The sequence below is a fragment of the Manis javanica genome, chromosome 4, assembly GCF_040802235.1.
Source record: "Manis javanica isolate MJ-LG chromosome 4, MJ_LKY, whole genome shotgun sequence".
Classification (NCBI taxonomy): Eukaryota; Metazoa; Chordata; class Mammalia; order Pholidota; family Manidae; genus Manis; species Manis javanica.
This window is the reverse complement of record NC_133159.1, coordinates 33,084,821-33,100,290: the sequence shown is the minus strand read 5'-3', so window position 1 is coordinate 33,100,290 and position 15,470 is coordinate 33,084,821. Positions and strand designations below refer to the sequence as shown.

Here is a 15,470-nt window from a genome sequence, read left to right as displayed (position 1 = left end):
CAGCTTGCCTTCCTTCAGGCTGATGCCAGAAGGTCAGCATTATTCCCCACCTCCCTGGCCAGGCCCCTTGCTGGCTGGCAGCCAGGTCTGGCTCAGGCTTGATGGGGTCCCTTTTCTGTCCCCTTCAGATCTCAGACCCCCAGTGCATAGTCCCTGGTCTGACCGCCCCCCACCCCCCGTTCTTCATACACATGTTCCCCAGCTACCCGGAAACCCCTTTCCTGAGAACCCCCTCCCCAGCCCAGTCTCTCCACATCTGGCTTCAGAGCCCTCTCAAAAAAGTTCTCTCTGACGTTTAACTCTAGTCTTCGCTGCTGCGAATTGGAATTTCAGAGAACAGAAAACCCCAAGGGCCAGATCAGCCATGCAGTAGCAGTCTGTCATCTCAGGGCTGGTGCTTGGGGTAGGAATTCAAATTTTAGGGCACTTGCATCAGGTTCTTAAAGGGGTTTCCCTGGCAGAAAGGCCCTGCTGGCAAGCAGATGCTCCTCCCAGCCCCTCCCTTCCCTATCCCTGGGGGCGGGGCAAGAGCACCCACCTGGGTCCTGGTCCCGCCTCCCACCCCCAGGGGGCTGGGCAGGAGCTTTGCTGGGGACCCTGCCCAGCGTAGGCTGCAGCTGCGGGCGGGCCCTGGCCTTTCCGGCCCCCGGCCTCCCCCTGCATTCTAGAGCTTGGCGCTGCCGCGTTGGCTGCTGGAGCTGCCGGACTTCCACCTCTCCTTCCTTCTCAGCCTCGACCACTCGCTGCGCTCCCAGCCCCCACCCAGCAGCTCCTCGCACCGGGCCATGGCCCCAGGGCCCCTGGCCCAGCGCTGAGCCCTGGGACCTCCAGTCCCCTCCTTGGGCCATGGCCAACTCGGGCCTTCAGCTCCTGGGCTACTTCCTGGCTCTGGGTGGCTGGGTGGGCATCATCGCCAGCACAGCCCTCCCGCAGTGGAAGCAGTCCTCCTACGCGGGCGACGCCATCATCACTGCCGTAGGCCTCTATGAAGGACTCTGGATGTCCTGTGCCTCCCAGAGCACTGGTCAGGTGCAGTGCAAGCTCTATGACTCGCTGCTCGCCCTGGAAGGTAGGCCTCATGCCAGCTGGGTTGGGGAGGTGGGATATAGGGGTTGGGGGAGGTCCAGAGCCATCTGCACTAGGCTCCACCCTCCAGCCCCCTGCCCCCTGTGCACTTTGGAACCTCCAGGCCAGCCTGGTGCCCTGCTGGGGGCAGGGCTCTAGGTTCAGGCAGCCATGGGTCCAGATCACAGCTCTGCCACTGTAACCTTGAAGGTGTCACCACCCCTCACTGTGTTCTGATGTCATCGTCTGTAAAGGGGAGTCTGTGACTTTTACAGGACTGTGGGAGCGTTAGATGAGATGAGCACCTGGTCCTCAGAAAGGCTCAGTCCTTCCTTCCTTCCTCTTCTCCCACACTCTGTATGCAGACATGCTGCACACACATACCTACTACCAGCCCTGCCACCCAGACAAATATACCCACATTTGGATGTGCCTACACACACACACACACACACACACACACACACACACACACTCATGTGCTCACACAGGCACATATATGTGCACACAGGTGCTTGGGTCAACAGTCCCCTCTCTTCCTCCTGGGATGTGGACTTGAGCCTGACGGTTGGGCTCATAGACAGGCACACTGCAGCTGCGTCCCTGGCTGGGGGCTGACCTGCCCGCCCTCTGCCCAGTGCCCTGCAGTCCTAAGTCAGGCCGTTAGCACATGGCTCCCCACCTCCATCCAAGCGGGTCTTCCAGCTTCCCTCAGGGACCCAGACCCTCTGAGCTGCCCCCAGGCCCAGAGCTGCCCCAAGTGGCAGGCAAATGGCTGCAATGGGTGAGTCAGAGGAGAGAGGGCAAGGTGACCAGCATCAGAAGGGCGTGTGTGGGAGGCGTCTCCACCTGAGAGCCAACCTGGGCTGAGCCTCGGACACCCACGGCTCCTCCTGCCTCCTTCTGATCTGAGAGGCCCCAGGAGGAGCTGCCCGCTACCCAGCAGCTTGGAAGGGGTGGGCCAGGCCCAGAGGGGAGTCCCCAGCCAGAAAGCAGCAGGTGAGAGAACTGAGACCGCCCCTCACCACACACAGCCAGAAGACCCTGCAGGGAGAGGTGGCCAGTGGCCTTGACCAATGAAGCCCAGCCACAAGCCGTCTGCACACCCTGTTCTCACCGCCGTGCTGGGCTCCTCCCTGCCCTCCTCTCCCACCAGCCGCTCAGTCCCTCCCCTCCGCCCAGGTCACATCCAGTCCGCCAGAGCCCTGATGGTGGTGGCCGTGCTCCTGGGCTTTGTGGCCATGGTCCTCAGTGTTGTTGGCATGAAGTGCACACGTGTTGGAGACAGCAATCCCATTGCCAAAGGCCGCATCGCCATCGCCGGGGGTGCCCTCTTCCTTACGGCAGGTGAGTGCCCCTGGCTCCTTCTCCACCATTTTGGCCATGGTAGGCAGCACCGGGGCAGCCCAGGGCCAGAGCAGAGCTGAGCACCGCGCCTCTGTCCTCAGGCCTCTGCGCGTTGACAGCCGTCTCGTGGTATGCCACCCTAGTGACCCAGGAGTTCTTCAACCCCAGCACTCCTGTCAATGCCAGGTGAGTACCAGGCATGGCTTGGGCCAGACGACAGGCTGCACCTCCTGATCCGCCTCCTCTGGGGCCACTGACCTTTGTCCCTCAGGGCACTCAAAGGGGGACAGGGGAAGGGCCCAGGTGCTATCACTGAGAAGGTCTTTGGAGCAGGGAGCCAGTCAGACACGGCCGGGCCCTCCAAAGGGGCAGGCGGCCTGTGGGGGACACCCCAGGAGCTAAGCGCCCTGGCTCTGGGTTTAAATCCCAGCTGTGTGCTTTGGCTGTGTGACAGGCAAGTTCTTTCATCTTTCTGGTTTCCTCCCCTGGAACACGGAGCTAGGGCCCAAGACCAGCTTGTGCGTGGCCGTGAGGGCCCAGCGGATGATGCAGGTAAGGGCCCTGGGAAGCACCCAGCAAACCCAAGCTGGGGTACCTGCCAGAGGCAGCAGCCACTTAAGGCTGGGGAGACGAAGCTGGAGAAAAGACAAGGGCAGATGGTGCAAGGCCTTGAGCCGTGGGAAGGTTTTGTTCCCCATCCTGGGCTAGAAGGCAGCTGACAGCCCCTCCAGCTGTAGTGTGCAGAATGGTACGGATAGGGCAACCAGTAAGGTGGCATGCCAAGGTCTGGAGCTCAGGGCTAAGGGCCAGGAGGCCAGCAGTAGAGAGTGGGTAGAGAGATTTAGGAACTAGAATGGTTGGGACTCGTAAGGCTGAGGGCATGCGGGCTGAGTGGCGCGCTCTGTGAAGAGCCTGGGCCAATCCCAGCTCCTTGCTGTCCTCTCAGCTATGCCAGCAGTGGAGAAAGTGACAGTCTCAGCCCCAGACATCCCAACAGGCCCTGGGCTCTGGACTAGAAGAATGAGAAAGGATGCCCAGGATGTTGTGGTTGGGAGGGCTCCCTGGAGGAGGCAGAGGTGTGAAGAGGGGAGGGAAAGGAGACCTCAGGAATGAGGCTTGTTACCCGGACTGGCAGCCTAGTCATGAAGGCCTGCCAAACAAGAGGCATCTCAGCTCAGAGATGCCAAGCTGGCAACTGTCCCTTATCTCTTCAGTACTCCCCAAGGCCGCCTGGACTGCAGGCACTGTGCTGGGCCCTGGGGATGAATCCAGTGCTGTTTGCCCTTAAGGTGCTCTGCAGGGAACTGAACAGGCAAGAGACTGAATGGTCACCCAGTGAGAGCACCAGGTGTCTAAGCACCGAGGGGTCAGGAAAGCCCCAGGTGAAGCTGGTTCTGAACTGAGCCCCAAAGACGGAGCATAGGAGGTATAGAAGGGGGTTCACTCCAGGAGAGGGCGCCCAGGGAGCTGTGGAGGGTTCCAAGGGGCCAGCAGGGCCCAGGTGCAGAGAGCCCAGAGTGCCTGGTGGAGGGGTCTGGCCTTCTCCAGAGGGTCTTGGGGAACCCCGGCTGCGATACTGTGGGCCAGACCAAGACTAAGAGAAAGACAGCCAGGACTGCTCCACTCGTCCCCAAGGGGACCTGGTGGGCGTTCCAATACCCTCTCCACTGGCTGGAGGAGGAGAGGGGCCCGGGGCAGCACAGCACAGGCCCATGCTGGACCTGGGTCCCCCTGTGTGATGTTGATGTGCTGGGGTGGGGGTGGAAGGAAAGTTGAGCATTCATCCCAGTTTATCCACAGAGACAGAGGAGGCTTGTGAGGCACAAAACCCCCTTCCCCGCCAGCTCCCTGCACCCCGACTGCCTCTGCCATGAGCAGGGACTGGGAGCCCCAGGGGGCCTCACCTGACGGTAGCCTCCCTATTGCCTGCAGGTATGAGTTTGGCCCAGCCCTGTTTGTAGGCTGGGCCTCTGCAGGCCTGGCCATGCTGGGGGGCTCCTTCCTCTGCTGCACATGCCCGGAGCCCGAGAGATCCAACAGCAGCCCGCAGCCCTACCGGCCAGGACCCTCGGCTGCGGCCCGAGAGTACGTCTGAGTCCCGAAAACACCACCCCAGCACTCTGCCAGTCCCTGCAGAACCCTGGGTGGGGCCAGTAAGGCCCAGGTATCCCCTGAGCTTGGTAGGGCTCTGAGCAGCTTGTCCCCAACATAGGCACCCACCTGCACTCTGAGACTCAGACCCAGACACTCAGAGAGGCGCACACCCAGGGGCAGGCATAGGCCTGTCCTCACAGCTCTGGCACCAGCCCAGATGCCAACCCTTTCACAAGCCACTTACTCACTAAAGGGTCACATGGGTGTCAACTCTGTGCGGGGCCCTGGGGTCACAGCAATAAAGATGGACTTTGGTTCCCAGTGCCCTGGGGTGGCCAGAGACATCCGCCTCCCTGGGCTGTGGGCTCCTCGCAGCAACCCTGTGAAGGAGGCAGTGCCAGGATGATGACCATCCCCCACATGAAGAAGCAGGGGCAGAGAGACCAAGCGGCTTTGCCCCGCTGTCTAAGCTCAGGCCTCAGGCTCTTCCAGTAGGCCCAGTGCCGTGTGGATGAATACCCACACACAAAGCTAGGCCAGACCGTGTCCCCCTGCCCCCCGGGAATGGGCCCCAGGCAGGGCTGCTGTGAGGGCCCAGGTCTGACCGCCCTGGCCAGTCCCTGTGTCTGGACCTGAACCCCACAGCTCCTGCCCCACCCAGTGCTGCTCACCCCACTAACCAGCTCTCCTCTCTTTTGACTTTCAGACCAGTTGTTAAATTGTCCGCCTCCACCAAGGGCCCCCTGGGTGTGTAATGTCCAGGCCCCCAGCCTGGCTCTCTCCCCCGGCCACATCTAGACTGTGTGTTTGGTATTTTTTGGAAACATCCAGAAGTGACTATCCATTCCCAAGTGTGGCGTCATTTGATCTGTCCCTGGCATGCCTAGAGTAGGGCCTGTCTCAGGTCAGAGCTGATCCCTGGGGTCACTGGTCATAGAGATGGGGAGACAGAGGTGGTTTACACAGCACATCCAATGCTGAGCAGGGCTCCTGCCAGCCCCCTGCCCAGCAACCTCCCCAGCCTGGCGTTGGGTTGGCACCTGGACCTCCTTGGTGGGAGACCCACTCTGAGGCCTGACCCAGCACTAGGAGCCAGCCCCAGGGCCTGGGAGCCCCTGGTCTGAAGAGAGACACAGCCTCCACCCCTACTACTCTGCTAGCCCCTTGAAGCCCTTCTGGGGGAGGTAAAGTCCCTGGGAGGCCCTTCAGCTGGGTGCTGGGGATCAGAGCTGGCAAGGGGCATATTGTGGGAGCTCCTAAGCGGAGAAGAGATTGGGGAAGGGCGGTAGGGCTGTTCAGGCATTAGGAGTGTCCTGAGCAAGATGGGAAGCCCCCAGCACTGTTCCCACCCCAGTGCTGCCCCACTTTCCACACCTGCCATTCCTCCTGTCATCTGCTGAGGTCCCGTGACATCCCTGCCCTGGGACCAGAGGATTAAGTGGGTGGCATGGGCTGCCTGAGACTGGCCAGGGCTCCATCCTCACCGCGGTGCAATCAGAGCTGGAAGGGCTTTTGGTCTTGAAGTACAGATATTGCCCCCTTAGCACAGAAGGGGGACATGGAATGTAGGGAAATGAACCCAGCTCAGCCCCGCCCCTCATGCTCATGCCTCCCTGGACCCTGAGTCTCTGGCCACTGACCTCTCTCCCCTAACTGCATAGAGGCGACCCTAACTCTCCCTTGCCCTCCCCGCCATGTCTCAGCCAGCTCTGTCTGGCTTCCTCCGCCATCCGTCTTGTGCTCACATCTCCCACCAAGTCACCACAGTGCAAGGACATAGCTCAGTGCTCTCCCCTGAGCTTGACTCTGAGAGATGAAGTCAGACAAGACGACTGCCACGCACCTTCTGGCAGAGGGTAGGGATGGGAGGAGAGGACCAAATGGCACGACTGCCACAGGAGTATCCGTGCAGCTCCCCGGCCTGGCAGCTGCCGCACATCCAAGGGGGCCCTGTTGGAGCAACCGCTTTGCATGTCCGGCCTCTGGCTAGAGGGGGTGAGCATCTGACCCTTATATGGGTTTACCAGTGTCCTGCCCCTTGAATTATGAATGAGACCTGCACGGGAGTCTCAGTGGGCACTGAAGCTACAGCGCAGCAGCCCTGTGCCTGGGTGTAGTTTGAGTCACCTGGGGAGCTGATGCCCAGGCTCCACCCCCAGAATTCCTGACTTAATTGGCCTGCAGTGGGCATCTGAGGTCAGGCAGCTCCCAAGGGACTGTGATGTGTGGTCAGCACTGAGGGCATCTCTGTGAGGCCTAAAGCTCAGGGCTGTTGGGGCTCCATTTCTTGCCACTCTGAGGGGGTCAGAGGGAGAAAGGTGCCTAGGAGAGGCAAGATGAGGGAAGAAGAGAGGAAGGCCTGTCTCCTACTTTTCCTGAGGCTAGGAAGTTCCGTGAGATCCCACATCTTCCCAATAACTCTAGTTCTTTTTGGCTGAAACAATTTTGAGTTTCATTTCTGTCACACACAGCTAGGAGAGCCCTGACTAACACTGAACTTGGAACCTGGAAAACGAGTTTCGCTTTGAGGGCTCCTGTTATGGGTACCAGATGAGCAGGGTGAGATGTGGGACCCAGAGGTTTAATGTCCAGGATTTGGCAATGCTTGCTATCTGGTCATGAGGCTGTAGGCCAGGAAACCACATATCATTTCCTGAGGCTCAAGGTCCACCAAGAGCTTAGGACTGGCAGGAGTATGCTGAGATAGAACATGCTGCCTGAGTGGGTTTCAGGGACAGACTGCAGGAGAGATTCGCTCCATGCCTGCGGGCGGGCCTGACTGCAGGCAGGAACAAGCTTCTGTCTGATTCTTCACGAATGTGAACAAAGGCCCTTTCTGCCTATAGCCCAGGCTTGGAGAGGTAGAGTCAGATCACCATACAAAACCCAATTAACACACTGATTAACAACATAGTGGGATCCAGCAATGGGAAGGAAACTTCTGGGAAAAGCTAGAGGATTCTGAAGCTCGAAGAGCTTGGGAAACCTAACCCGCAGGCCTCTTATGAAGCAACCTCTTTCAAATGTCTACACCAAGGTTACCAGGACTGCCAACCTGTGGCAGGGCCAACTTTCCAGGCCGTCGTCATGCCTGAGCTCCTGTTTTTTTATTTTACTGTTCCAGCCTCAGGGCTGAAGGGCTGGACAGAGACCTAGGAAGGTCAGAAAGGCCATAATCCCATTGTTTATTAGCAAATAGTTCCCCAAGAATGAAATTGGCAGGCCATAAAATAGTTTTGGGAGGAATATACCTGTGCACTCAGCCCCTAAGGAAAGCCCACGTGTTGTGGCAATAGAGGGGGTTCAGCTAAGCCGAGTGGTGCTAGCACAGTGGAGTAGCTGACCAGGGGACTCATCTATTGCCTGCTTCTGAGGACAGATCTGCACTGAGTATTAGATGATATTACGGAATTATGGTAAATTCTGTGTGATAATGACACTGGTCATTTTTAAAATACTGTTAGAGGTGAACACTGAAATGATGTAATGGCTGGACTTGCTCTAAGAACAAAAAAGGTCAGGGGCAGGGAAGTTATGAGATCGATAAATGCTAGTGGTACTTAGGGGTTTACTTTGCTGTTCTCTGTATGTTTGCAAATGAAAAAAATAAAAGCTTAAAAATACCTCTAAGTGTTGCTGTCATGATTTAACATACCCCATGCTGACCACTGGCATATGCATGATGAATGCCCCACTCCTGCTACTCAAAGCACAGTCCTCTGATGGCAGCATCGCATCATCGCTAGGAACCTTGTGAGATATACAGAATCTTGGAGCCCATCCCAGACTAGGTGAAACAGATGTGGCATTTTAACTAAATCTCCAGAGGATTCGTGTGCACACTGAAGTTTGGGAAATGAAGATCTAGGCTAGTGGGAGCTGTGAGCTGCCTCTCCTTTTCTAGATGAGAATTTCAATCGAGCTACTGTTGTTCTTCATCATTTGAACAATAGATACAAATCAAGTGTTTCAATTAATGATTTTTGTCTAGAGTTTCAAGATCACAGTGAGTCACAACTAAGCCTGATCCAGGTGAAACTGGAAATGAAGAATGGTCAACACCCAAAGTAGTGCATCTAGACTTTTTCTGCATGTAGAGCACATACAAATAATATTTGCAGGCAATTTTATTCTAGACAACACTCCTGTTCAAAACAACTAAAAATCATGGGGAAAGCATAAAAAATTATTTAAAGCATTACAGGGCTGACACAATGAGATGGAATCATCAAGTCAAAACCTGAGAAACTCCCTCTCCCTCATGCCCACGTGGTGGCCCATGTGGTCCACAAAGCTGAGAGGTCCTTGGCTGACAGGGTCAGAAATTGGTAATTATGAGGATTGAACAAGTAAGTAAATATACTGAGAGTGATGGGAGCCAGACTTCTGACTATCAATTTACAAAGATGGAAACAGGGAAGACAAGAATAAATCCTGTGGTTTTAGACTGGAAGTATCTGATTAAACATATGACATTTAAAATATGTAGACAAACATCAAAATAGATATAGTTGTGTATGCACACACATTAGTGTGATATGTACACATACATCTATCTATAAGCTCTACCCCCTAGAAAGGCCTAGAAGCAATGACACCCCAGTAGCAAGCCTGTATCTTGATTTCTGAATACTGTTCTCCATTAACAGGTACCAGGGCTCCACGGAGAAATGGCTGATTTGAGGCCTAGGGTAAGGAAAGTACAAAATTCTTTTGGACCATCTTAATGTTCCAGAAAGTAAGAAAGTGCTTAAGGAAACTAAAAGATACAGAAACAAGATCAAAGGGGTTCCCACTAGCTTTATCTAGGACAATTTGAGCATCAAAAAAGTAGAGTTATGGATTTTAACTCAGTGAATTCATTAGTCCATATTGATATAATAAATAAGTGGGGAAGAAGAAAATGCTCTACTTTACAGTAAAATACCAACTTATATGAATAACTAATTAATAAGTGTGAAGTATTTAACTTTACAGTGGTGAAGCACAGCAGACCTATCTTAATCAAGTGGTAAGAGTTAACACCGTTAATAATGAGACAAGTAAAAATTGCTTGTTCCTTAATAAAATGCATGGAGCATCATTTATATGACACTCCTGCTAAAATGCATAAACTGAATCTACTTATGACAAGATAGAAAAATCCAAATTGAGGTTAGTCTACAAAATAACTGCCTGTACTCTTCAAAGCTGTCCAAGTTATGAAAGGCTAGGAAAGACTGAGGAGACTGAAGAGATATTACAGCTATATGCTCTGAGTGATCCCGGGTCAGATTCTCAACCTATAGACATTTTTGGTACAATTGGTGAAATTTGAATATGTCTGTGGTTTAGAAGGTACTACTGCATTAATTTCCTGAATTTGATAGTTTCCTGTGGTTTTGTAGGACAGTATTCTTGTATTTTAGGAAATACACACTTAATTATTAAGAGGAAATACACAATGAAGCATCAGAAAAAAATATGCATGATATACTTGAAGAAAAAGTTACCAAGCACATATTTGCAGCATATTAACCAGGTAATCTAAGTGAAGGGAGCTCTTTGAACTAGTCTTGCAATTCTTCTCTAAAGTTTGAAATCATTTCAATATAGAAAGTTAAAAAAAAAAAAACCCTAAGGATAGCTAGATTGTGGAGAAGCTGCTCTTCTCAGAGCACACTTGGAAATCCAGACAAACCTAGATACCTTCCAAGATGGCTATGGAAAGAAAAGTTTCTGCTTCAATCTATGGTGGAACTTTAAACAAATTATTTCACCTTCATTTTTGAAAGATGCTTTTGCTGGGTATAAAATTCTGGGTGACTTGCCCCTCTCGGTACTTTACAGATGTCATCCTAGTGTCTTCTAGTTCACAGTTTTTAAATGCAAAGTCTGCTGTAATTCTTTTATTCCTTTGTTTTTCTTTCTGGCTGCTTTCCAATTTTCTCCATCTTTGGTTTTCAGAAATTTGACAGTGAAGTGCTTGAGTATGTTTTGGTATTCATTCTGCTTGGGGTTTTTGAGCATCCTGGATATGTTTATCTTACACTGATTTTGGAAATTTGTCAGCCATTTTTTTCAAGTGTTTCTTTTGCTGCATTTTCCTGTCCTCATCTACTACTTCAATTACATGCTTGACATTGTATCAAAGATCTTAAATAGTTTTATTCTTTCATGTTTTTGTCTTCTGTCAAAGTTAGGATAATTTCTACTGACCCATCATCAAGTTCATGAATTCTTACCTTTGCTGTCATCATTTGGTAAACACATGTAAGCAATACTCATTTCTGATGATGCTTAGTTTCTAATGCTTAGTTTGAGACTTGGAACCCAGAGTTTTGGAGTGTCCCTGTGAGCCTCAGCATTCAACACTCCCTACAAAGGGACTCTCTGTGCTTTTGCCCCTTTCCCAGCAGACACTTGCCATTGTTTTAGACACAAAGCTCATGTCAATGGTGGAGTGACTTCTCACTTCTGCTCCAGCTGAAGTTGTAGACAGGCCCTGTGCACCTGAGCCTCAGGGCAAGGGCTTTCTCCTCCTCACAGAACATCTGATATCTGCATTAAAATGGTGGTGGATCTTGGGTAGGAGTGTTTCCTGCCCTCCCAACAGGCAGCAGACCTCTGTGTTACAGCAATGCAGGATCCTAGTCCTGAATGGGCTTCCTACTTTCTCCTAGTGGCAGGCAGCTTTTACTTCTACTCCACCTCAGAAGTTGGCAACCTTTGTATGGACTTCTTTTTCATTCCTTTTCTATCTTCTAATAATTCCAAATGGGATAATTTTCTTCTGTTTGTTAAGTCTGCTGCTTGTGAGTGCGCTCCATTTTTGTCTAGGATGTCTTTTTTCACCTTCATATCCTACTGTGTACACTCTTGGGCTGCAATTTTCTTTCACATCACTGAAGACATCATTCCAGTTTTCCGGCACCTACTGCTTCTTTTGAGAAATCAAATGTCAGCTTAAGTGTCACTCCTTTAGTTGGGGGTGAAGTACTGAAAGTAATCACCCCATCTTACCCCCTGGTTTTTGAGATGTTTCTTCTTTAAAAAAAAACTGTGACTATTATTTATGTTTAATGTTGATTTCTTTTTATTTGAACTTTATGGGCTTCTTTACTCTTCTGTTCTCTTCCCTGCCCCCAATGTAATTTCTAAGTTTCACCCATTAGCCTTCAACTCTTTCCTTTTTCCTTTCTTCTGTGGTCCAATTATCATCTGGTTTATTTTTACTACACTCTCTCCCTTAGCTTTTCTTCTCTTTTACACATTTTTTATTCTCTGTACTTCCTTACAAATGGTTTCCTTCAGCCATTTCTCAGTTTATCAAAATAACTAATTTTATCTTCAGCTGTGTTTAATCGCCTTGTAAACTTGTTCATTTATTTATTTGGGGTACTGTATTTTTGTTCTCCAGTTTTCACCTGGTTAATTAAAAAAAAAATCTGCTGTGTCACTGTCTGGTTACCTTCTTTATTAGTTGCTAGGGCTGTCATAACAAAGTATCACAGACTAGGTGGCATAAATAACCCAAATTTATTTCCTCACATTCCAGGAAGCTAGAAGTCCAAGATCTAGATGTTGGCAAAGTTGGTTTCATTCTGCAGCCTCTCTCCTTAGATTTTAAAAGATTATTTTCATGTCCTACTCTCCTCTTCTTAAAACGACACGTCATATTGGATTAAAGCCTATCTCAATGACCTTAACCTTACTCTTTTAAAAACCTATGTCCAAATAGTCACATCCTGAGGTACTGGGGTTAGGGCTTTATATATGAATTTGGATGTTAAGAGGGACACAATTTAGCCCATTGGGCTAAATTCTAAACTTTCAAGCTTCTCCCTATATCTCCCCTAACATAGCAAACATTGTTGCTTTACATTATGTGTCTGATATTTTTGGTATTTGGGGTTCCTGTGGGTCTTTTTCTATTGTCTACTGTTTCTGCTGGTCCTTGTCCAAGTTGCCCTAAACCTCAGTATGTGCCCAATTTAGTTATTTATGAAATATTTATAGAAATAATTTAAAGCCTAGAATTACACAATTTTCCAGATATTATTTTATTTGCTTTAGCTTGGTGCCTAGGGGCACTAGTAATTCTGGATCACCTTTATCTAAGTTGAGGGCTTGAGATTTCTGGGCTCAGACATGACTCAAGTCAGGTTGCAATCCATCTGAGGGTTATTTTAATCACTATTAATGGCACAACCATTCAAAGTTCCTAACACAAAGCAATAGGTTAGTTTACAAGGAGTCCCACACTTGGGCCTGGACTCCAAACAAATTTTTCCCTCCAGCACTATATAACTGCTTCTTCCAGTTCAGCAGACACACTTCCAAATCAGCACTCAGCCTCTCAGTTGCCTATTCCAGATTTGCAAACATCCAGCAGAGAAGTAGCCCCAAGCATCAGACTCACTTTTTCTACACTGTTAACCTCTTCTGCATCTACCCTGGGAATCTCTTAGTATTTAAGATTCTTAGAACTATTTTGTCTAATATTTTTGGCCAACTTCAGCAAAAAGAATTGGCCCAACTTCTTCAAAAGGGGAAGTCAACAGTCATCCTTGCAAAATGCCACTATGTAATTTTAGAGTATATTTAAAAATTATTACTCAGAACATTTTTATTTCCTCTTCTGTAGAAGTGATTATTCGTGACAATCCAAATTAACAAAAGATTAGATATTAAAATGCCAGTTGGTTTAAAATTGTATCACCTTATTTGAAAAAGTTTTGTCTTTAAATATTCATTCCAAAATAATGAGCAAGAGTCTCACCTTATGATTTTTACAAAAATGGTACATGATATACACATGACAAATCCTCACAAACTGGCCTTTAAATATTGGTTGATTTCACTGAAGTTTTTCTTCCTTGTATAGGGCCTCTAACTTCTCTTTCTACAAAATCTGACAATCACTGCAAGATCCTCAATTTTCCATTTCCAGCCTAATCTTCTCTACATCTTTACTCAACATCTTTCCATTTTTTTCCTCCATTTTTTTGTGTAAAATATACGTAACAAAACTTACCATTTTAGCAGTTTTAGAGCATATAGTTCAGTAGCATTAAGTACATTCATTTTGCTGTGCAACCATTACTATCATCCATCTCAGGATTCTTTCCATCTTGTAGAAACGAAACTCTTGGCCCACTACATAACTCCCCATTACCAACATTTTCTTTTCTGCATGACTGACAAATACCTTATAAATGGAATCATGCAGAACTTGTATTTTTTTTTGATTTGCAAGATACAGGATTCTTAGTTGAGGGTTTTTTCTTTCAATATCTTAAAAATATTAGCCCACTGCTTTCTGGCCTCCAAAGTTACTGATGAGAAATCTGAGGATCCCTTGTATGTAATGAATTGCTTCCTTCTTGCCAACTCAAGATTCTTTCTGTCTTTGGCTTTATGTGTCTTGGTGTAGGTCTTTTTAGTTTATCTTTGTTGAGCCTCTTGTATGATTATATTCACGTCTTTCATCAAATTTATGATTTTTTAGCCATTATTTCTTCAAACATTCTGTCCCTTTCTTCTTCTGAGACTCCCACTTTGGTCTGCTCAGTGGTGTGCCACAGGTCCTTTAGGATGTTTGCTTTTCTCCAATCTTTTTTCTTTCCGTTCCTGACTCAGTAATTTCAATTGCCCTATCTTCATGTTCACTTTCTGCTATCTGCTCAAATCAGTCTTTGAATCCCTCTAATTAATTTTATATTTTAGTTATTGTACTTTTCAGCTGTAGGATATTTTTTGTTTCTTTTGATATTTCCATTTTGTTCACACATTTCCTTGACTTTCTCCACTTTAGTTCTATTAGGATCTTTAAGACAGTTTTAAAATCTGTTAGATCAGCCATTAGGTCTTTCTGAAGGATAGTTTCTGTTGTAGTTGCTTTTTCTCTTTTGAATGAGCCATGTTTCTCCTTTTCTTTGCATGCCTTGTGATTTGTTGCTAAAAACTGGACATGACTCTAATGCTCTTACCTGAACCTGTCTTTCCCTGGGCACGTGGAGTGACTTTCTAAATACCCCCATACTTGCAGTTGCTTTTGATTGTCCCCTAGTCTTCAATGTCTGGCTCTTAAAAGGGGGAAAAGACTAAAATGAACTGGGGAGAATGTCCCCAAGCCCTTTATATCCCCTCGACATTATCTCAGCTTGAGAGGACAAGCTTGCAACAGGGGTAGATGCAACAATGGCTGCTGTCTATATATGCACCTTCTTGATCAGAAGCCAGCAATCAATAATCAGAACACAGGTTCCAGTCCATTATTTGGAAGACAGGGTCCTTATTGCATTCTGGCTCCTGCAACTTATGCACAAGCTGGCCCAGAAACGTGCACAACTGCCTGCCTGAGCCAGATGGGAAATGCATAGCTAAGAGCTGAATCATCCACAACTAACCTCAATTTACCAACTATGCCTTCCCTGGATGTTGCAAACCTTCAATAGCCTCCAGCATTCCAAAAGTTACAGCAGACCAATTGTCATTGTAATTGTCTATGGTGGGGGATTCCTAGTGCTTCATATTAAACCAGAATCCTTTTCTTACCTCCTGACATTTTTATGGCATTTCTTATGCTAGTGTGGGTCCTCCAAGCAGTAGACCCCCAACTAGGATTAATCTGATGCAAGAATTTTAGTAGGAAAATACCTGTGAGAAAATGAGGAAGGAGTTGGGAGGGCCATCAGGCAATGTCTGAGTGAAGGAGTACTGGGTGGAAGAATCCTAGACCACCATGCAGTCAAGGGAAGTTTGTCAAGGCCATCAGAGGAGTCCATGTCTCCCAGGAACAGGACTGCTTTAGAATCTCACTCATTGGCTTAGGCAACTTGAAAGCATGGCCTCAGGGTAAACATGGTAGTAGATTTCAGAACAAGGTATTGTGGGTGGATTATGTCCCCTGTAGTTAGAACAGAACTAGTCATTCTCATGGCCATCATACTTTCAGTTCACAATGATCACAGCTATTATTT

General features: G+C 48.8%; 1 protein-coding gene across 1 annotated transcript; it reads left to right on the top strand.

The window, feature by feature from the left end:
* The first annotated feature begins 232 nt into the window (after nt 1-232).
* Nucleotides 233-8,149, top strand: CLDN19 (claudin 19). Its single transcript, XM_017681423.3, has 5 exons — nt 233-1,069; nt 2,248-2,412; nt 2,514-2,598; nt 4,345-4,497; nt 5,213-8,149. Exons 1-5 carry the CDS (start codon nt 847-849, stop codon nt 5,259-5,261), a joined length of 675 nt encoding a protein of 224 aa, XP_017536912.1. The 5' UTR covers nt 233-846; the 3' UTR covers nt 5,262-8,149.
* The last annotated feature ends 7,321 nt before the right edge of the window (nt 8,150-15,470 follow it).